At 36.9% G+C, this 22,456-nt stretch overlaps 1 protein-coding gene across 1 annotated transcript; it reads left to right on the top strand.

Annotated features, from left to right (window-relative positions):
- The first annotated feature begins 360 nt into the window (after window positions 1-360).
- On the top strand, window positions 361-20,581 carry Serinc1 (serine incorporator 1). Its single transcript, XM_005363640.2, has 10 exons — window positions 361-500; window positions 4,602-4,763; window positions 8,810-8,979; window positions 9,872-9,951; window positions 10,174-10,311; window positions 10,871-11,040; window positions 11,136-11,226; window positions 16,955-17,099; window positions 17,201-17,431; window positions 19,104-20,581. The coding sequence occupies exons 1-10, from the start codon at window positions 462-464 to the stop codon at window positions 19,237-19,239; spliced, it is 1,362 nt and encodes a 453-aa protein (XP_005363697.1). The 5' UTR covers window positions 361-461; the 3' UTR covers window positions 19,240-20,581.
- Window positions 20,582-22,456: the final 1,875 nt, after the last annotated feature.

Raw genomic sequence — 22,456 nt, 5'->3', positions numbered from 1 at the left:
GCGTATGTAAATAGAAATTTAAAGGGGAACACAAAACTAGCTGAAAGGGACTTTAGTGAAAATGAAACGGCTAAATCCCAAGGGGAACCGAGCTCTGAAAAAGCAGAAAGAGAACAGTTCTGAGCTCTGCTAACGTCCAGAACAAACAGAAGATAAGCAATTGTCTTCCCTTAGTCTACTCGGCTAAGCAGGCCGGCTCGACAAAGCCAGAAACCGATTCCCAGGAGTGCTGCCAGGTCGCACTGCTGGAGAGCCAGCCCGACCTGCTAGCCTGGCGCAGGCGCACCAAGGACGCGTCGCCGCCCTCACTCCGCCCTCGTCTGCGAGGAAGTGACGCAAGGCCGAGGGGCGGGTGCATTCTGCGCCGGAAGTGCCTGCCAGACAGTAAATAAGCACAGAAAAGCAGGGGAAGACGCTGTCTCCATCTTGTCGGCAGACGCTGGGCCAGCGACGCGGAGGCGATGGGGAGCGTGCTGGGGCTGTGCTCCGTGGCGAGCTGGGTAAGGCGGCCTGGTGCGGGCGGGCCGGTGCGGATCGGTGCAGACCGGCTTTTCCGCCTTCCTCCGGTCTGAGCGGGGCCCGAGCCTAGTGAGGGCGAGGCCGGGCGGGCAGGGGAGCCGCCCGAGCAGGGAGCGCCCTGTGGGAGTTCCCTCTGGAGTCAGCCTCCGCTGTCGCTCTTCCAGCTCCTTTTTTCGGTTGGGCGCCGCGTCCCTTTCAGTCCCTTCGTGCCCGGCGACCTCGCACTGCGGCACTGTCATTCCCGGAGGCCTCTTTGTTCTGACGCGCAGCCTCCAGGGAATCGGACCCGTTATTTGGCACAGCTTGACAGCAGTGCCGATGTAGCAATGTCGTTTTTGAAATAAAATAGTCTAAACTCCCTCAGTGCCTTCTTCAGCTTTAGTGGCTTGACTGTTCATACTTCCAAATTGGTATTTCTAGAAAAGCTGACCTGTTCTTTGGTACTAAATATTCTTTGTCGTCAACCATGGGCATGCAGTCAGAAACTCGATGCTTTAAAGGGAAGGGTATGTTGCGTTTTCGTTAAACAATAAAAGCGTCTTTAGTGTAGTGGCAAGATTTCGTAACCCAGGTAGCACAGACAACCCCATTCCTCAATAGCCAAAACATTAGCTATGCAGGTTAAAATAAAGAGCTTCATTGCTTTGGGTGGGGCATTTGGATTAAAATTTTACTCTTCAATCTGTGATTTCTTAGTTTAATCCATAACAATTTTCTGGCTAACCAAATGATTCCATTGCATGTACATTAACCAACATACTGACTAAATTATATGTTTTGTCTCTTAAAACATGCTTTGATATAGCTTGAATTATAAATGCTTAATTTTTATCAAGTACCATGTGTAACTTCTTATTCCAACAAGCTATTCTCTTGTATTTCTGTTTGCAGTTGGCTTTGGAAATTTGACTGCAGAAGTTAAGAGAGTCTAATGAAATTTGTTGAACCTTTTATGCAGAAGGCAAAATTTGGTCCAATAAAGATTAATAAATAAGGGCCTGGAAAGACAAGTCAGCTGGCTAGTGCGTGATGCTTCTGCTAGATAATGGAGTTTGTTTGGTTCTCAGCACCCACACTTGGCAGTTCTCAACGGCCTGTAACTCCAGCTCCAGGGAATCTGGTTCCCTCTTCTGCTCTGACCTTGTATCCCTTGGGAACAGACCACCACGCAGACACGCATGCATGCACATAACAATTAGGAATAGTTATTATAAAACTTTTTCTTTTTTGATTTGTTATTTAATTTACTAGAATCGGTTTGGTTGTGATAATGGCATAAAATAGTTCTATTGAGGTCATAGAGATAGAGGGATATGAAGTCCCCGTTTTATTATTTTCTAATTCAATTTTGAGTACCTGTTTTTGGTATCAAGGTCAGTGTTTTATTGACTTTTTTTTTTTTACATTTTAAGGAATTTTTTTGTATGTATATTTTATGTATTTTAAGTCAAAATGGCTCTGGAGATTAACATGGGATAAGTTCCATTGCTACTTTTACCACTGTGACTGCCTGTTTTGTTCACTAAAAGAATGCCTTTGGTGGAACTGACACTGCCTTGTCATCATCATTAGATTAGCACCCTGAAAAGGTAGCAATAACATGCAGGGTTAAAGCTGACAGAAGCTAGGGTGCCATGCGATCCTACTTCCTGATGACTGATCTGAGGATTCATGGTGTGTCATTTGGATCGTCCCTTTTGTTCCATGTTCTTTTCTCTATTTTAATTATGGCATTTCAGTGCACATCTGTAAGTAGAATTTGTCCTGTGACATACAAATCCATCTTTTTCACATCCTCAAGTTAATATGCTCATTTACTTCAAAGCTTTGATAAAGCAAATGCTTATTCAGATATTCCTATATTGAATCATTATGTCAAGTAACCCATAATTGAAAGACATGCTTCGTGAACAGGTTTTTGCAGACTTAGTCAAATTTAATAATTTCTCCCACCTTGTTCATAAAAGAATTATAGAACATTGTTACTGAACAAAAAGAAGTATGAAAGAAAGTTACATGTAAGGATCTCTGGCCCTTTTATCCATTCCTAAATCTACATGTACCAGCAGCCACTAATTAATATACCTTTCTCTAACCTGAGGTCAGCATTGGTGTTTTGAATAGAATTGTTTTGTTTTTAATTACTAGACCTTGTAAACAATTACAATCAGTTCTCTACCCAAAATAGTTAATGTGGTTAAATAATTAAGAAAGAAGTAGGAATTACCAGATACTGACTTTGTGCCAACCTCTGCTCCATTTTTATTTTGTATGCAATGACCTTTTTGGGGGGGGATTATTCATAGTTGCTATGGGACACAGAACAGTTTGGTGGGACTTGTCAGCTTTGACTTTATGAGGAAATGATCTAATTTGGCTGTTTCCAGCAGAAAGCTCATCTAAGGCTGTTGGTGCACCTAGAGAAAACTTGTAGCTTCCTGTCTGCATAGAATACCTAGATTTGGGGAGCCAAGTGTAGTGAAGTGCCACATTCTACATTTAAAGTGTGATTTTATGTAGTTAATATATTGTCAGCTCTACTCAGTTATCTACCAAGAGCCTTGCTTTATTCTCTTCAGTTTTGTCTTTCATTCTGCGTTTTACATCTTTTGTGCCTGTCTCCTGTGTTGGCTAAGATCCTCATTGTAAATAAATGTAAAGCCCCTTGTTTGCCTTGTTTTAGATGGTAGGGGAAAAATGCATTTGATTAAATGTAGATGAGAAGGATAGGTATTTTATTAATTCCTTTTTTCAATCCAAGGATACTTTATTTCAAGTCTACGGCTGAGGGTTCTATATTTCATCCAGTAGCTTCTCTTCACTTACTGAGATGACCAAGTGGAGCTTTTTCCTTCGTTTGTGAATACTGTGTATTAAATTGGTTGTTTTTAAAAGTTGAGGCATTTTTTTTGCCCCAGACTAAAACTTGTCTTGGTCACAATATTCTATTCCTTTATATTTCTGCTTGATGTGCTAAAATTTAGTTAAGAATTTTCATGTTCATGTTCAGGTTGATATTAATCTGTTGTTTTCTTATAGTATCTTTGAATTTAGTACTATAGTTCTTGTTCATGTTTTAAGTAAGAATATATATTCAATATCTCTGATAGTTTGCATCTTTTAGATTTTATTTCTTTGCTGGTTTTGCTCCTAAAAATGTCCCTCTTTTGCCTTAACTTTTGAACACTATTTTGATTCACTACAAAATTAAAGTTTTTTTTTTCTCTCTCTCTCGTAGTACTGACTTTTGTCTGGAAGTATTTCTTACCATCAATATTTTTTGTCTTTGTTCCTCTATATAATATGCCCTTATTTACTTATATTATTTTTGTATGCTTTTAAGATTTTTCTGGTTATTACTGCTTTTAAGCAATGTTATAGTGTTACTTAGTATAATTTTTATCATATTTATTTTACTGAGATTTTATTCAATTTGGATATGTGAATGTGTAGTTTTTATTGAATTGATAGAAATTTGGTAATTATTTCTGCAGGATTCCTCCTTTTTCTTCTGTCCTTTAGGGACTCTAATTTCACTCACATTAACTGCTTAAAATGGTGTCATGTGCACTGATCCTTTTTAAGCATCTCCATCTCTTTATGTTTGATCATTTCATATTTGAGCTTGTGTTCCCTCGATCGGTCGCTCACACGCGCGCGCACACACATTCAATCACTGATTTACCATAGTGTTGTGGTGGGTGGTATTCCTCCACCCTGCACTGTTCCCTGTCTTCTTGTGTTGAGAATTCCCAGAATTTTATGACTGTACTCTTATCTGGGAGGCAGGGGCTGGAGGTGAGCTTAGTAGCTGTGCTGTTGATGAATATTCCATTTCTTGGTTATTGTTGATTATTTTTCTTGGTTTTGAATAAATTTACTAGGTATAGAGGACATTTTTATTGTTTGACCTTGCTCCGTTTTTGCCTTTAGGTTTTAGAGCATGTATATAATGTTTGTGAATCAGATACATTTAGTCTTTTTTAAATTTATGTCACTGTTTATCTCCCCTTTCAACAAATAGAGTGTACATTTTTATTGAACCATTTGAAACTCTGCTGATCATTAATATTTTTTCCCAGATACCATGTTTGTGTGGCAGTGCCCCATGCCTGCTGTGCCGATGCTGCCCTAGTGGAAACAACTCCACTGTGACTAGATTGATCTATGCACTTTTCTTGCTTGTGGGAGTTTGTGTAGCTTGTGTAATGTTAATACCAGGAATGGAAGAACAACTGAACAAGGTCAGTCTTTTGTTTTATTGTTGATGAACTAAAACTGTAGAATATACAAAAATAACTTTTGGATACTAAAATAATATAAAAATACAGTAATATATAATCCTAGTTTTAGTAGATTATATTCTGTTAAGTATGAGGTAGCTTGTTCAGTTCTATGATGGCAGCACAAAAAATATTCTTTGGTAATTTCTATGGTTGTTGGTTTCCCACCAAAACTAAACAGTAGATTCCAATACTGAAGACATCACGTGCTATAGTCTTAGGACATAAAGAAATCAGGTTGGAAGTGGTCTGGATGCTTCCTTCCTTCTGAATAACTCTCATCATACCAGAAGGTGTTATTCAGGCTCTTGGGGAAGAATTGCCATCAGCAGTCTTACTTGGTCCAGTGGCAAGCCTGTTAGAGATGACCAGTTACTTTGTGATTAGATTTGAGGTCCACTCCCTTGGAAGGAATTTATATCTGATATTGTAAATTCTTTTACTGTAAACCTCATTGAAAGCCTGTGACTAGAGACTATTAGGCCTAGTGGGGGTGTCACTGTTACTGCTTTACTAAATGGACTACCCACCAGATTTCCTTCTAAGTAGCTGTTCTTCAAGCCTATAGATGAGTGGTATTGTCAGCTTTGATCAGAGAAGCTTGTTTTTACACCTGCAGACTGTCTGCAGTACTTGCAGAGGCCCATAAACTAGTTGCTGTTGAAAATAACTGAAGGTTAAAAGCTCAGCCATAAACAGGTTATCTGTGTCACTGCTTCCAAGGCTCAGTGAACATTGCTCAAGTGGGGACGGAAAGAATGTAAGAGCCAGAGGAAAATGAACAGTGGTATTAAATCCCCACTTTCAGGCATAACATAACTGTTTACTTACAAACTCACAGGATCTGGTTGTTTTGAACCCACTAACATTCAGTAATGGAGAGGGGAGGAACTCACAAGATTCTGCCTCTTTGTGAAATCTGTGTGCAGTTAGTAGTTGTTGAGAGAGTGAAAGACATTTTATTCAGTGGTGTAGCCAGAGTTAAGATGTTCGTGGTCCTATAGAGAACTCTTTACCGCTTCTGGAAACAACTCTAGTAAAACTCGTTGGGTCAAAGAAAAAGCAAACGATATGGAAGTAGGAGGAGGACAAATAGGAAGATAGCAGGGATCAGCAGGAGTGGGAAGGAGTGTGGTGGGGAATGGGGTGATATGATCAAAGTACATTATATGTGTGTATGAAATGTCATGTTGAAAACCATGTGTATAACTAATATATCAATGAAATCAGGAAACGACTTTGGTGATGTCACTGTAATTGGAAAGGGGATTGTGTATGTGTGTTTTCTTTTTGTTCCTGAAAAGGGAACATTTTAAAAATAAGTAAAACTTAAGTGCAATGCCTGAAAATGAGGAAGCAACAATGACTAGGAAAGGTTTTGAGATAATTATGTCTAAAGATTAACTTTGTAAAGATAGAAGCCAAGTGCTTAGATCTAGAGGCTTGATAGAATCAGTGAGCGAACAAGGCCTCAGATATTGTTGAAGTTGTAGTGATTGAGTCTGGCTGGCATTCAGATATTGGTAGTACTAGAATATAGTAACCAGATTCTGGTTCTTATAAACTAGGGGAAGTAATTTTCTAACCTAGAAACAAGGGCTGGAGAGGCAGCTCAGTGCTTGCTGCTCCTCCAGAGGACTACAGGTTGCTTCCTGACATCCACTGTTGGGTGGCTCATGACTGCCCAAACTCGAGCTCCCAGAAACCTGATAGCTCTCTTCTGACCTCTGTAGGTGTCTTTAGTCATGTTCACATATGCACACATAGACACATAGTCAAAAATAAATCTTAAAGAAATGAAAATAAAGTCATTTTCAATTTTTTCTTCTTATAGAAGCAGAGGGAATATATAGTTTATAACATGATGACTTAAAGTTACTGTATCGCATACTTGTGTGTATGTGGTTCAGGCTGCTAAAATAGTAATATTATGAAAATGTGGTTTAACAGAAATTTCTTATTTGCTTGGATGAGGGATATTTGAAATAAGGGTGCCAAAAAGGTTTAGTTCCAGTAAAGGTCTTTTGTTTGCAGTTGACTGTCTTGCATTTCATGTCATAAGGAGAGAAGTAGCAGACTGTGTCATGCTTTTTATATAAAGGCACAATGTTAATCTAATTATTTTCCCCTTCTTAATCTTGTTCTATTAAGGATTAGAGTTACAAGATAGAATATTGAGGCCAATATTAGATGGCTTAGTCACATGGCTAAATGCACCAAACTCAGTGAGCTCTTTCCATCCACATGATGGAACGAGAAAACCAGCTAACTCCCTTGAGTTTCCTCTGGTCTCTATAAATGTACTATGGTGTGTGCACATACATAAATAAATTAATTTTAAATATGTGAATTTGGGGCAGATGGTATGGAGGCTAAACACTGTACATCTATGAAGAAATAGAAAACATTAATTCAGATCAGAGTTAGTACCCGTTTTGCGAGCTGGAAATTGAAATCCAGGCAGCATATGCTCTAGAAACCCACACAGGATTAGTGATGCTAGAACTTCCTCAGTAGTTCTTAACGGAGTTGACAGAGAGGAAGCCTAGCACTGGAAGAAGCAGTGAGAAAAACCACCAGCATACAGGATTTAGACAGAATTGTTGGAAGGACTTTTAGTATACTGAAAATTAAGGACTTCCAACAGCTATTGGATATGAGTGGTAAAAAGCTAATACCTAAAATTTAATATTCTTATAATACTGGGACTAGGTATGAGAAGAATAGTTTATTCTTATACATATGATATGTGTCATTTCAAATAATACTGACACTTAAGTTACAAAAGCTCCCTTTTTTGCGTATAGATTTCACTGTGACTTTGTATCTGTGAGTATGTGTTGGTGGAAACCCATGTTGCATGGGAAGGACTCTGGTACTGCGCCTCTCCACCCCTGCTCAGTTCCTTTCTGATATGGTCGCTGCTATTTCTCAAGATTCTAAATTAAAATATGAATATATTGTCAGCTCAAGTTAAATTAATAATGTACTCATAATGAGAAATAGAACTTAAAGGCCTTATTCTAAAAATGGATTTAAGTAGCATTAGCTTTAAAAAGCTATTTTTTATTCTCTACAGTCTCAGAAGTGACTATTTTATGCAATTCTTTAAGCTTTTGTTCATTTCTTCCCACCTATCTTAACTTACATAATTCAGTTCATCACAGTAGAATGCAAGTCTTAAAAATTTACAATTATAGTATGCAAGTAAGTACATTTTTGTTTTCATGTAACATTCAGATACTTATTTAAAGAAGTAAAGTAAATCTTCAGCTCAAAATAATCATTTAGCCCAAATGCATCCATTGTTAGTTTATTGTTTATTATTTGCTCATTTGGAAGTTTTAACTTTTTTTTCTTTTTGGTGAGAAAAAGTCTCACTATGTGTTGTAGGAGGCCATTTGTTTGTTTCCAGGTGCCCAGAACTGAAATAATAACACAGAAACTATATTATTTAAATCACTGCTTGGCCAATCACTTAAGTGTATTCCCAGCTAGCTCCTATATGTAGAATTCACCCATTTTCATTATTTTATATTTTACCATGAGGTTTGTGGCCTGACTGCAAGGTTCCAGCTGGCAGCTACATGGTCTCCTGACTCCACCTTCTTTCTCACAGCATTCAGTTTGGTATCTGTGCCATGCCCTCTCCCCCCCCAACCTCTGTTCTTCCCTTCCAGGCCCAACACAGATTCTTTATTAATCAATGGTATTCACAGCATACAGAGGGTAGTCCCACATCAACTATGTAACCACAGCTGACTTGGACCTATGTGTAGACTAGGCTGACCTCGAAATCTTAAAGCTCTATCTACTTCTGCCTCCCTCAGTGCTGGAATTAAATGCTTGTGTCACCATGCCTGGCCCTAACTCCCCCTCCTTGCATTAAAATGCAGCAGGGTTATTTTGATTATATATATTTTTATGGCTTGTAAAGTAGATTACAGTTTGCATGGAAGTTTTAGTTCATGAAAAGTATTAACCATAAACCCATTTTGTTTTCCTAGATTCCTGGTTTCTGTGAGAATGAGAAGGGTGTTGTTCCTTGTAATATTCTGGTTGGCTACAAAGCTGTGTATCGCTTGTGCTTTGGCTTAGCCATGTTCTATCTTCTCCTCTCTTTACTAATGATCAAAGTGAAAAGCAGCAGTGATCCTAGAGCCGCGGTCCACAATGGGTAAGCCTTGAATTACATGAGAGAAAAGTCTGTAGAACCTGTCTCCTGGTAATTTTGAATTTATCCAAAGAAATTTCAAAGCAGAATCATCTGACCATAAAAAACTTTTAAGAACGTCAGTTGATTTTACTAGAGAAAGTCTTGCTTTGGATATTAAATAATGGTGGTGAGTCATTTATCAGCATCAACTCTGATGATGTATTTTAATTTCAAAGGAGGATGTATATATGTGGCTAAAGGAAGACATATTGTTGCCTCTTAGCTTTTAGTGAACCGGCCCTATTACATAGAACTTCTACATCTAGAAGGCAGCCAAATAGAAAGAAACTTTATTTCTGAACAAGCATTGATTTTCTAGATGACTGTTTTGCACAACCTGGTTGGGGGAGTGCTAATTTAATCAGTCTCTTTTAATATTGAATATTTCATCAGGTAGTTTATTTGAATGCTTTATTGCTTCTTTTTCAACATGCTATGCCAAACACGGACTAAAAATGTAATATTACGTAATAAAAATGTTCTATAACAGGCTTTTACCATTTTAGTTACTGGCTGTCTTAAATTACTGTTTTGGATGTAGGCATTTGTCATAATTTATTAAAGCTACTAATTTGTGAAATTAAATTTTACTTTATATACTGATATATTATCCAGTTCAGTCCTCTGGAATGAAACCAGTATTCTCAGATGAGTTGTTGGCACATCTTTCTTAAGACTATCTTTACAGTAGCCTATGTCGTGGTCAGGGTTTGTTGTTGTTGTTGCTTTTCAGTATATGCTTTAGACTATTTACTATTATGTAAAATGTAACTCTTCTTTAAGTGGTTCTGAAAAGATCTACTGTTTATTTATTGGGTGCTTATTATTATAATTACATTTCTTTCTGTCTTAGATTTTGGTTCTTTAAATTTGCTACAGCAGTCGCAATTATTGTTGGAGCTTTCTTCATTCCAGAAGGCACTTTTACAACCGGTGAGGATTTAAAAAAAATTCTGTGATATTTTTGTTTGTTTGTTGTAAAGGAAACTATAGTAACTGCTACCTGGAGTTGTTTATTCTTTTACTGTTTGGTTTTTCTTTTTTTCCCAAGTTGCAAAATCAGTTTCCATAAATTTTGTATCAAGATTATTAAGAAAAGTAATAAAAACTAAAGCAGTCATTCCTTTGCTCAAAATATGCTATTTTTCCTTTCAGTGTGGTTTTATGTAGGCATGGCAGGTGCCTTTTGTTTTATCCTCATACAACTAGTTTTGCTTATTGATTTTGCCCATTCTTGGAATGAATCATGGGTTGAAAAAATGGAAGAAGGGAACTCAAGGTGTTGGTATGCAGGTAAGCTTTTATTTCATGGAGTATCCTCAGTATAGTGAACATTGATGAGAACAGATGGTTTGCAGGGAAATCCCTTAGCATTTTGTGTTTTATTCCTGTGAAGAGGTTTTCAGTTTAAGTTTATGAGTGACTGTATCAGCAACTTGTAGAAAATTACTAACTAGCACTATCACTTTATTTACCCTTGAATAGTAATGGAACTGGAAGACCCTTGAATAGACAGCATGATATTCAGAGTCTATTGATTAAAGATTTTTGCACACAGATTTCCCAGTACATTAAAAGTAAAATTTGAAAGGGAATTCTACTAGAAATAACATAGAATTGTGTTAATTCTTCAGCAGCAATAAACAGAAACAAACAAAACATTTGGAACACTTTATAAAGGGATAAAAGATGCCTAATACCTAAGGGGATTTCTATATAGTATAGGTACATTAACAAGCTTGAGTTAATTGATTAGTTACATAAAATAAAGGATTTATTTTAAAACAAGTACCATGCTGATTATATAATATTTTTATTAAAAAATCTAATAATTCAATTTTTTCTTTCGCAGCTCTGTTATCAGCTACAGCTCTGAATTATTTGCTGTCTTTAGTTGCCATCATCTTATTCTTTGTCTACTACACTCACCCAGCCAGTTGTTCAGAAAACAAGGCGTTCATTAGCGTCAACATGCTCCTCTGCATTGGTGCTTCTGTGATGTCTATACTGCCCAAGATCCAGGTATGCACTCATTTCTATGAAGCCTTTAACTTTCTAAATTTTCATAAAACAGAAAGTCAGATATTTATTTACATTACTTCATATTTTGTTTGTAGGAATCACAACCAAGATCTGGCTTGTTACAATCTTCAGTAATTACAGTCTACACAATGTATTTGACATGGTCTGCTATGACCAATGAACCAGGTATATTTACTTATAATGAGTTTTGCAGAATTGACTTTTTATTCCAAACTGTTCATTTTAAGGGGGAAAGTTCCTTAAATTATGCTGGTAGAAGAGCTGAGCATGTAAACAGTACTACTTCATCTTTAAGGTATTGCTGTTTTTATTTTTACTTAGTTTTCTCCTTCACTAACAAAATGATATAGTTCTAAGAAATCATGGAAACATATATACTTAATTTTTATAGTATCTAAGATAGTTATATGTAAGAAGAAATAAAGTATTTTCAATTTTTTTTTATGTTTTGTCTGAGACAAAGTTTCACTTTGTAGCTTATGCTGACCATGCCCTCTCATCAGCCCTCATGCCTCAACCTCCAAAATGCTGGGAATAAACCACTCCTGGCTTTAAGTTCTTTTTCAGTTGTAAATTTAATTATAGTTTTTCATGGTTTTTTTTGGTAATTATTTTGCAAATAGATAACTGGCTTTGTAATGAATTTCTGTACTCAAGTCACACTAAGTCCCATAGGAAATAAACTTCTGTATGTCTTGAAAGAACAGAGAAATTACATTTTTTAGAATTTTTTTCCTATAAAATCATATTTATATAAAATATTTTCTCTGACTCTCATCACTGTTTACAAATTGATTAAATATCTTTTCAGTTGTTACAGAGACAGGGATCTTAGTATATAGAGAATCCTCTTCCCCCACCCCAAAATAAGTAGTTTTAAAATATCATTAATGATTTCTTTGAGATGTTAGCCTTATGTAGTTTTCTTTAATAAATTGGAGATTGAAGATTTAGATTTTTGGAATTAAAACTGAATATGTATTGGGCACTTAAATGTATGCTTATCCTTTTAAGATGGCAAAGAAATCCATAGGAAGGGCAACATGTTGTAGGTTAAAAGATCTGCATTGCTTTTCTTCTTTTTTTTTTACAAGATGGATTTTATTTCCTTGCATTTTATGAGGGTAGTAGATTATAAATGTGGACGCAAGTATTAGCCCAATGCTTTAAGGCTGTAGCCAAAGGTGATTGGTTGAAAGCAATAATGCTTAGGGCACAGTTTTCCTAAGGGGTTGTATTTCATCACAGCATCCTTCCTTTCTAGCTTACAAGAGTAAATGTAAAGTTCATTGAAAAAATTCTCTTTGTTCACTGTCTATGGGAAGAGTAAGAGTTGCACTTTGAGTGGTACCAACAGTAATTTCTGATTTAGCCTTTGTTCTACTGCATAAATAACAAGCATGACCTGCAGACCTATGGTACCAGATTACCAAGATTAACTCCTGCAACCCACCAAGGCGTCCAGTGTATCATGTTAAGGTCACTGTGGGATTCTATTTTTTTCATTTATTTTCTCATACGATGTATCCTGATTATAGTTTACCTCTACTCTTCCCAGCTCCTCCCCATCTCTCCTCCCTTCTGGGTCTACTCTGTGTCTCTCATTAGAAAAGAACAGGGTTCTAAGAGATAATCAAACATAATAAAATGAAATAAAAGATGAAGCAAAAATTATCATATAAAGTTGGACACAGCAACCCAAGAGGAGGAGAAGAATCCCAAGAGCAGGCACAAGAGTCAGAGACCTACTCCTTGTCATGTCAGAAGTCCCATAAAAATATTAAGCCAGTAGCTATAATACATATGCAGAGGACCTGGTACAGACCCCCTGTAGGCCCCGCGCTTGCTCTATGTGCCTTGATTAATTCAGAGGTCCTTGTTCTCCTGGTGTCCTCCACCTTCTCTTTCCACATCTGACTCTACAGATTCCCTGAGCTCTGAGGGGAAGGATTTAATGGAGATCTTCCATTGAGACTCTCCACATGCCTGGAGGGAGAGATTTTTTTTTTTTAAAGACCAGTCTGTGTGGTTTTACCCTAAGTCTTCGGACTACCTAACCTGTGGTTCTAGGTTACTCAAGCAGTGTCGTGGTGTCAGATATGAGTTCCATCTCATGGGGTAGGCCTTAGGTCAAATCAGATTGGTTGGCTAACTCTCACCGGTTGCGTGCCACGATTGCCCTAGCATATTTTGCAGGCAGGACAGATTGCAGGTCAATGGTTTGGAAGCTGGGTACCCTGCAGAGTACCTTCCTTCACCAAAGAGACTAGAACATAAGAATCTTTTTTCCATGAGTTGTGTGGATGTTGTCCTCAGCAATGGGGGCCCTGGTAACAGTCTACAGAGAGCAACTCTTTTGTCTTAGCAACAGCCTGGGTTGTTTGGGGATTTCCCTGGGAAACACTTGGCCAGTTCAATTGAATGTAGCCCAGTCCCCTCACTGGAAGCCTCCCCTAGCAACAAGAGATGGACAGTTGAGACTTCATAGCCCCCCTTTACTAGGAGTCCTCATTAGGATCACCTTCATATATGCCAGGATGTATTAGGTTTCCACATCATCCCTTAAAGCACCCTCCCAATTCTAGCCATCTCTACCTCCACCCACCCCACCTTCCCCTCTACCAGATCTACTTCTTTCCCATCCCGACCTGCACCCAGTTTGCCCTAAAATCTATTCTGTTTCCCCCTCCCAAAGAGACCATGCACCACCACTACCTTCGCACCCCTCCTCTTTACCTAACCTCTCTGGGTTTATGGATTGTAGCTTGGTTATCATTTACTTAATGACTTATGTCCACTTATATGTGAGTAAATACCATATTTATCTTTCTGAGTTACTGTACTCAGGTTTAATTTTTTCTAGTTCTATTTACATGCAAATTTCATGTTGCCATTTTTTTAAATAGCTGAGTAATACTCCATTTTCTTTCTCCATTCTTCTGCTGAGTGACATCTAGGTTGTTTCTAGTTTCTGGATATTATGAATAAAGCTGCGGTGAACATGGTTCAGCAGATGTCCTTGTTAGGAGGAGAGTCCTTTGGGTATATGGAGTAGTATAGTTGAATCTTAAGGTAGATCAGTTCCCAACTTTCTGAGAAACCACCATACTGATTTCCATAGTGGCTGTACAAGTGTGCACTCCCACCAGCAATGGAGGAGTGTTCTTGCTCCACATCCTCACCAGCATGAGCTGTCAATTGTGTTACTGATTTTAGCCATCTGACAGGTATAAGATGGATTTGTATTGCCGCGCGGTGGTGGCGCACGCCTTTAATCCCAGCACTTGGGAGGCAGAGGCAGGTGGATCTCTGTGAGTTCGAGACCAGCCTGGTCTACAAGAGCTAGTTCCAGGACAGACTCCAAAACCACAGAGAAACCCTGTCTTGAAAAACAAAAAAACAAAAAAACAAAAAAAAGATGGATTTGTATTTCTCTGGCCAAGGATGTTGAACAGTTAGTTCTTTAAGTGTTTCTCAAACATTGAGATTCCTCTACTGGGAATTGTTTAGTTCTGTAGTCCATTTTTCATTTTATCATTTGGTTTTGTGCTATCTAGTTTAAGTTCTCTGGTTATTAGTCCACAATTGGATGTGGATTTGGTAAAAATCTTTCCTCATTTTGTAGCCCCCCACTTTGTCCACTTGACTAGTTTTATATTGAGGTCTTTGATCCAGTTGGACTTGAGTTTTGTGAAGGATAAGTATGGGTTCATTTGCATTCTTTGACATGTGGGCATCTAGCTTGTTCAGCACCATTTGTTGTGTTTTTTTTCCTAGTGTAGCTTTTTTGTTGTTGTTTTTTAAATCAAAACCCAGCAGTTTATTATTGTTCAGGGTTATTTTAGCCATCCTGGTTTTTTTGTTTTGTTTTGTTTTTCCTTATTAGGCTGAGAATTGTCCTGTCAATGTCTGTAAAGAATTGTGTTGGAATTTTGATGGGGATTACACTAAATCTGTAGACGGCTTTCGGTAAGATGGGCATTGTTACTATGAGAGATCTTTCTGTCTTCTGATATCGTCTTCAATTCTTTCTTCAAATACTTGAATTTCTTGTCACATAAGCCTTTCCTTGCTTGGTTAAAGTTACCTCAAGATATTTTACATTATTTGAGGCTATTGTGAGTGGTGCTGTTTTCCTTCCTTGTCTGTCAGTTGCCTATAGGAGGAGTTCTGATTTTTATTTATTTATTCATTTTTAATTTTGTATCCAGCTGCTTTGTTGAAACTGTTTATCAGCCGTAGGAGTTCCCTGGTAGAATTTCTAGGGTCATTTATGTACACTATCATATCACCTGCAAATAATACTTTAGGTTTCTTCCATTCCAAATTGTATCTCTTTGGTTTCCTTCAGTTGTCTAATTGCTTTAGGTAGAACTTCAAGTACTAAATTGACTAGATATGGAATGAGTGGGCAGCCTTGTCTTGTTCCTGATTTTAGTGGAACTGTTTTGAGTTTCTCCCCATTTAATTTGTGTTGGCTATTAGCTTGGTGTAAATTGCCATTATTATGTTTAGTTATGTTCCTTGTATCCCTAATCTATTTATGGTGTTAGATTTTTTTTCAAATGCCTTTCCTGCATTTAATGAGATGATCATGTGATTCTTTTTAGTTTGTTTATATGGTGGATTATACTTACAGATTTTCATGTATTGAACCATCCCTGCATCTCTGGAATGAGTCTACTTTGGATGATATTTTTGATGTGTTCATGGATTCAGTTTCCAAATCTTTTATTGAATATTTTTGTATCATTAAGGGAAAATAGTCTGTAATTCTAAAAGTTCTATGTTGAGTCTTTATGTGGTTTAGATATCAGGTTAACTGTGGCCTCATAAAATGAAGGTTCCTTTTGTTTCTGTTTTCTGGAATATTGAGGAGTATTGATGTTAACTCTACTTTGGAAGTTTAGTACAGTTCTGTGCTAAAAATATATGGCCCTGGGATTTTTTGGTTGTTAGAATTTTAATGACTGCTTTTATTTCCCTAGGGGTTTAAGGTTTCTTTGATTTGCTTATTTGATCTTGGGTTTAATTTTGGTAAATGGAGAAAATTAACCATTTCTTTTAGAATATCCAATTTGGTGATATAGGCTTTTATTTAATTTTATTTCATATAAAATAAAAAAAGAGTATTATTATAATTCTCTAGATTTCATCAGTGTCTCTTGTTATGTCCCCCTTTTCATTTCTGTTTTTGTTAATTTGGATATTCTCTCTCTTGTCTATTAGCTAGTTTGGAATAAGGGTTTGTCTATTTTGATTTTCTAAAAGAATCAACTTTTTGTTTCATTGATTCTTTGTATTCTCTTTGCCATTTTTCATTTCAGCCCTCAGTTTGATTATTTCTTGCTGTCTACTCTTGGGTGTGGTATTAAATTGCTATGCTAGTATGAGATCACTCCAGTTTTTTATATAGGCATCCAATACTGTGAACTTTTCTCTTAGCAGCCTTTCACTGTGTCCCATAAGGTTGGGTATGCTAAGTATTATTTTCATTTAATCGTCGTCTTTAACTTATTTCTGTTTTGACCCAGTTTTATAGGTCGGTAGTAAACTGTTCAGTTTCCTTGAGTTTCTAAGTTTAAATTTTCTGTTGTGAATAGGCTGCAAGGAGTTACTAGTTTTCTTCTATCTGTTGAGATTTGCTTTGTGTCCAAGTATGTGATCAGTTCTGGACAGAGTTTCATGAAGTAGAGAGAAGGTAGAATCTTTCATGTTCTTCTTTTAAAAAAAAAAAAAAGGTTCTTACTATTAATACATACAAATTATGCTTAAGTATGTAATTTGCTTGAGCCTTTTTTAATGAACCCTTTTTGTTTCCATGGGTTAAATATGTCCTGATTTTTTTTTAATCCTGCTCTAACATTTAATTTGACCTTAATGTACTTTATAGAAACAAATTGCAATCCAAGTCTACTAAGCATCATTGGCTTCAATACCACAAACCCTATCCCAAAGGATGGGCAGTCCGTTCAGTGGTGGCATCCCCAAGGGATTATAGGACTGGTTCTCTTCCTACTGTGTGTGTTTTATTCAAGGTAAGAAAGTCTGTAAACTATACTTTCAGGTGGTGTATTTGTGTAGATTAAGGAATTCTCTATTTTTAAAAGTTGTTTCTTTCCCTGACTTTTTCATGCAGTATCCGTACCTCCAACAATAGTCAGGTTAATAAACTGACTCTAACAAGTGATGAGTCAACACTAATAGAAGACGGGAATGCCAGAAGTGATGGATCCTTAGAAGATGGCGATGATGTTCACCGAGCTGTAGATAACGAAAGGGATGGCGTCACTTACAGTTACTCCTTCTTTCACTTCATGCTTTTCCTGGCTTCACTTTATATCATGATGACCCTTACCAACTGGTACAGGTACTTAGATTTCATGTTAACTTCAGGTAATTTTGGTGGTTTTTTTCATGACTCTGTTGTAAAATATGTGACAGTAAGTACTTGAGTATGCATGTATGTGTGGATGTTTATGTGTAGTAGGTGCATATGTACCTGGTATGTGAAGGCCAGAGATGGAACTCACGTATATTCCTCAGGTACTGTAGAACAGTGATATGGAACACCAAATAGACTAGGCTAGCTAGCCAGAAAACTCTAGTGATTATCTATTTCCACCATTACCCTGCTAGAATGATAAGTGAGTGCCTCTGTATCTGGCTTATTAAAAATGTGGGCTCTGGGAGTCAGAATCCAGTCTTTATGTTTTTGCAAGGCAAGCCATTTATTTCTCAAGCGCCAAAGTACTTTTTAATCCTCTGATGTATTTCAATATTTAGTTAAAATTAATTCTGAGAATGAGAAATGCCAGTTTTACTTCCTTAACAAACAAATGGGGTTGTTCAAATTTTGAAGAGAGTTAAATAGGAAACTATATATAACCATGTTTTAACAGAAATGCATGTTAATAGTTGATTTGATATACTGTTTAAATTTTTAATTCTGTAAATTTATTGCTAACATACTATAGTAATAGCATACAGTTTTAAAAACAATAATTCTTTTAAAACTAAATCATTAAACTGGGCTGGTGAGATAGATGACTTTAATTAAGAGCTCCTTTTCCAGAGGTCCCAGATTCAATTTTCAGCACTCATATGGTACTCAAAATTTTTGTAACACCAGTTCCAGATCTGATAATCTTGTGTAGACATGAGCATCATATGCAGAGTCAGAGGCAAAACAATCATACACATATAATAAAGTATTACAGACAAGATAGCAGCTAAAAAATTGTGAATGCAAATCATTGATTTTAGTATTCTCTAAACTTATGTTTATTATCCCTTCAAAATTCATACTTTCATAAATAATAAAAGTAACGAATTATAGTTTTTAAACTTTGTCTAAAATGATTACCAAAAGATTCCTCACAAGCCTGATATTGTCTTATATGGTTGGACAAGTTTGTTTTCAGTAATTTTTAACACATGTCTTTAAATAGTATGAAAGACTATCATACCAGCAAAGGGTCGAAAAAAATATTCTAACCTGATGTTTTTGAGGCTAGTGCTTACTCATTTTTATTATGAAAGTGTATTTTATCAAATTCTTAAACTACATCTTACTTAGTTAAGATGTATCTCTCAGTAATCAGTAGCTTTAACTGTCAGATAATAGTAAATGCTGAAAAAATTAGTTAAAAGAGATGTATATTTCCGTTTGTATGCAAAAATCAGCTAACTTCAGGATATATTTCCTTCCCCATCTGAAGTGGCATTAGCTGAGAAGGGAGGCTCATAAACCTTCCAGTTTTATATATAATGGTCACATGTTATTTACTCAGGTCTCATCTGCTCCTATTTAATATCATGTAAAATTATATATGGTGCCTCAGAACTGTGTGAAAAATCTACGTCAGAGTTCTGTGCTGTGCTCAAAGAAAATCTTCCTGATGCATCAGTACGGAAGGCATGGCAGCAAGATGAGCAGCTCCATACAAAGGAAGCCTGAGTGAAGGGACTTAGTAGCTTGATGACTTAGTAACACAATCCATTCACCAAAGTAGTCACTTCTGTATTTCTTCAAATTTTAGGTATGAGCCTTCTCGTGAGATGAAGAGTCAGTGGACAGCAGTCTGGGTGAAAATTTCGTCCAGCTGGATTGGCATCGTGTTGTATGTTTGGACGCTGGTGGCACCACTTGTTCTTACAAATCGTGATTTTGACTGAATGGGACTTCTGGCATGAAAGCCCATCTTTGGTCATTGTTTATTTGACATTAACAGTATTCCCAGTTTTTGTAAAGTTGTATGTGTTGGTTGTATAACTTTTTCTCTTGCATGAATTAGATTTACTCTGCCATTTTATCCATGTTCTTGCTTAGTATATGGATGATACGGATTGCAAAGGGAGAATTTTGAATAAGGAAAGATAGACACTGATAGGCATATCATCTACTCTGTACATATGAAATTAAAAGTGAAAAACAAGAATTCTTGACAGTTGTTTTCAAAATTGTTAGAGCTTATGCTGTTTTAGAAACATAACAATGGCTGCCTTTTGAAATACTTGGTGTGTTGCCTTACAGAAGACTGCAAAGGAAACACCTGTTCTGAAATTATGTAAATAAGTCAAAGCTAGTTGTCTAAAAAATGCAAATTACTTCAGGTTTGTCAGGATGTTCTCTTACTAGGTACAGAATGTTCACATTCAGTGGAAAGAGTTTAGGATACCGAGGGAGGCTACGGAACAGATAGGAGCCTTCACAGAAAGTCTCTGGTAGCAGGCTTTAAAGTGGATACTCTTAGATCATGAGATCTAAGATCATGACTTTCTCTTTAAGAAAGGGTGGCCTTTACAAATATACAATTATGGATTTCATAGAGTTGTTAGCAGTTCTGAAACATTTACACAAGGTTTTGAAAAGGAAAATCATGTTTGAAAATTTTGAAACTAAACATTTGCAAATCAAAGCTGAGAAAGCTCTAACAGGACGTGAGGCCCTAGGCTCTGCGTTAGGTACTGAAGAACTAGTCCACCTCTAGAGAGAAGCTGAAGTACAGGCTGAGTCAGCCAAATAGCTGGTTAGTGGCAAAGTTGAGAAATTCTAAGTTTGCCAATACTAGCCAACATACTAAAAACTTTTATCTAAAATACATAATTCACTTCATAAATCATCAATGGTAGATAATTTGTGTGATGTGTATTGCTGCTCTTCAGCATGCTTTTTATCCAAACAGGAAGGCCAGGAGTATAATGAACTTGTAGAATAGACTACTTACATTATATTACACTACACATTTAAACATGTTTAAAATGTTTGTATTTACTGCCATGTAATTGAGAAAATAGTCAACTTGAAAATCAGTATGCCATTTAATTTAGATAAAAATGCTTATTTATGTGTAAATTAGCACCAAGTAAAGCTTACATTTGCTTCTTTAAAAATATTTATTCTGCACATGGAATATAATTCCTGTTAATTTCCCAAACTTATTCTGTGTTAATACTGTGTTTCACAATTTTGAACTGCTGTGTTCTGCCTCTTAAATAAATGAATTCAGAGAAAATATGTGGTGGTAGTTCCTTAGCATTGGTTCCTTAAAACATTAGGTGGCTTGAACTCAAGATTTCCTTTTTCCTTTTTGAAAAGTACTTGGCTCTAGAGAAAATGCCCACTTTCTGCTCTGATAAATGAATTATTTTGAAAGTAATTTTACCTCTTTTGTCTGTAAATGAATCCTGAAGTTGGGTCTCAAAAAGTGGTGTTCTTGCCCTTAAAGAACCTTCAGTAGGTGAGCCAAATCAGTCTGGAGAATGGATTTTAGTTCTCAAAACTGAAAATGCACACCTCTTATGTCCTCCACCAGCCATGTGTTTTAAAAGTTGTGGTCAGTATGGTGAATATAACTGGTCTCAGGGTTTCTGTCACTGTGATAAAACCTTGACCATAAACAGCTTGGGCAAGAACCTATGCAGAGGCTATGAGGAGTAAGTAAAAATGCTGCTTACTTACTGGCTTGCTCTCTATGATTTGGTCGACCTGCTTTTATACCATTCCAGGATGGGTTGGGCTCCTACATCAATGACGGAAACTCAAACTAGTACATAACTGTACTGATAAAATACCTCTGTCCGTGAATTACATGAATTTTCTATCACTATAAAGGAATATAGGTAAGAACTTAAGACTTTGTCAAGTTATCATGCCCACAAGGCCTACCACTCCTTAGTATTCTGGGAACTATGCCATCAACATGGGAATATTTGACAATTATAGGAGTTGCCAAACTTTGGTATATTTTGTTTCAAAATTCTTCACTGAGTTTCTACAGTATTTGGCAGGTAACTGTGTGTGGGGGAGAGACAGACATGGTATGAGAGAATGGTCAATATTCTGTCAATCATATTCTAAATAAATGCTGATTGGCCAGTAGTAAGCAGGAAGTATAGGCGGGTCAGTGAGAACAGGAGAATTCTGGGGAAGAGGAAGCCCATTCCTCTGCAGTCTTTGCCCAGCCACAGAAGCAAGATGTGACTGCCTCACTGTATAAGGTACTGAGCCATGTGGCTAACATAGATAAGAATAATGGGCGAATATACAGTATAAGAGTTAATAAGAAGCCTGAGCTAATGGGCCAATCAGTTTATAGTAAATGTAGACCTCTGCGATTTCTTTGGGACTTAACGACTGTGGGAACCAGGCAGAACAAGGACTGGGCAGGACAGAAACCTCGGACAACAAGAGACAGACAGACTTGAGGCTAGAGGAGGGCACTGGATTCTTTGGATCCAGTTACAAGTGGTTGTGAACTACTTGACTGGTGCTGGGAACTGAATTCTGGTCTCTCTGGTCACTAAAGCAGTTTGTAGTAGCCCAAACTAGTGTGTGACTGGCAAAACATGGGGTACAAGTGGTACAAGTAGTAAGGAAGTAAGTAATAACTCAAAATCTGGGTGAGTATAAAACAAAAACTTTGGAAATTGCTTTTTAAAATACTACTTGTAGTTTGCCTTTGCAAACCAAACTCTAACCTATAGCAAAGTTAATAATAGATGTTGAGAGCATTTTATAGCTATATACCCATTCTGTTTAAGGTAACTTTCAATAAAAACAATATAATCCATCTTATACTTTGGAACCCATTGATTGGTGTACCTACCATACTCCCTATTTTTCTTTGTGGCCCAATTTCCCCCCTAAGTATGTATATAAGATGTCATGGCTAGACCAAAGACTATTTGCTGGAGACAACCAGGGTCAAAAGAAACAGTTCCCCTATTATCTAAGTTTCTTTTCAGATTAAAACAATGCATCCTATAGTAAGAAGCTCTTAAGCAGGAAGAAAAACTTAGAATTGCTTCAGAAGTTCTTGAAACCAAAATCACAAGGCCCCTTCCTACCATAACAAGCACTTTGAAAAGCAGAAAAGAGCTAAGCTGCCAA

This window comes from Microtus ochrogaster, linkage group LG9 (assembly GCF_000317375.1).
Source record: "Microtus ochrogaster isolate Prairie Vole_2 linkage group LG9, MicOch1.0, whole genome shotgun sequence".
Lineage (NCBI taxonomy): Eukaryota > Metazoa > Chordata > Mammalia > Rodentia > Cricetidae > Microtus > Microtus ochrogaster.
This window is presented reverse-complemented; position numbering and strand designations above follow the sequence as displayed.

Coding starts and splice junctions, on each gene's coding strand:
- Serinc1 (XM_005363640.2), top strand. CDS start 462: ATGGGGAGCGTGCTGGGGCTGTGCTCCGTGGCGAGCTGG. Junction 8,980..9,871: donor AGAGCCGCGGTCCACAATGG/GTAAGCCTTGAA, acceptor TTTCTGTCTTAG/ATTTTGGTTCTTTAAATTTG. Junction 9,952..10,173: donor AGAAGGCACTTTTACAACCG/GTGAGGATTTAA, acceptor TTTTCCTTTCAG/TGTGGTTTTATGTAGGCATG.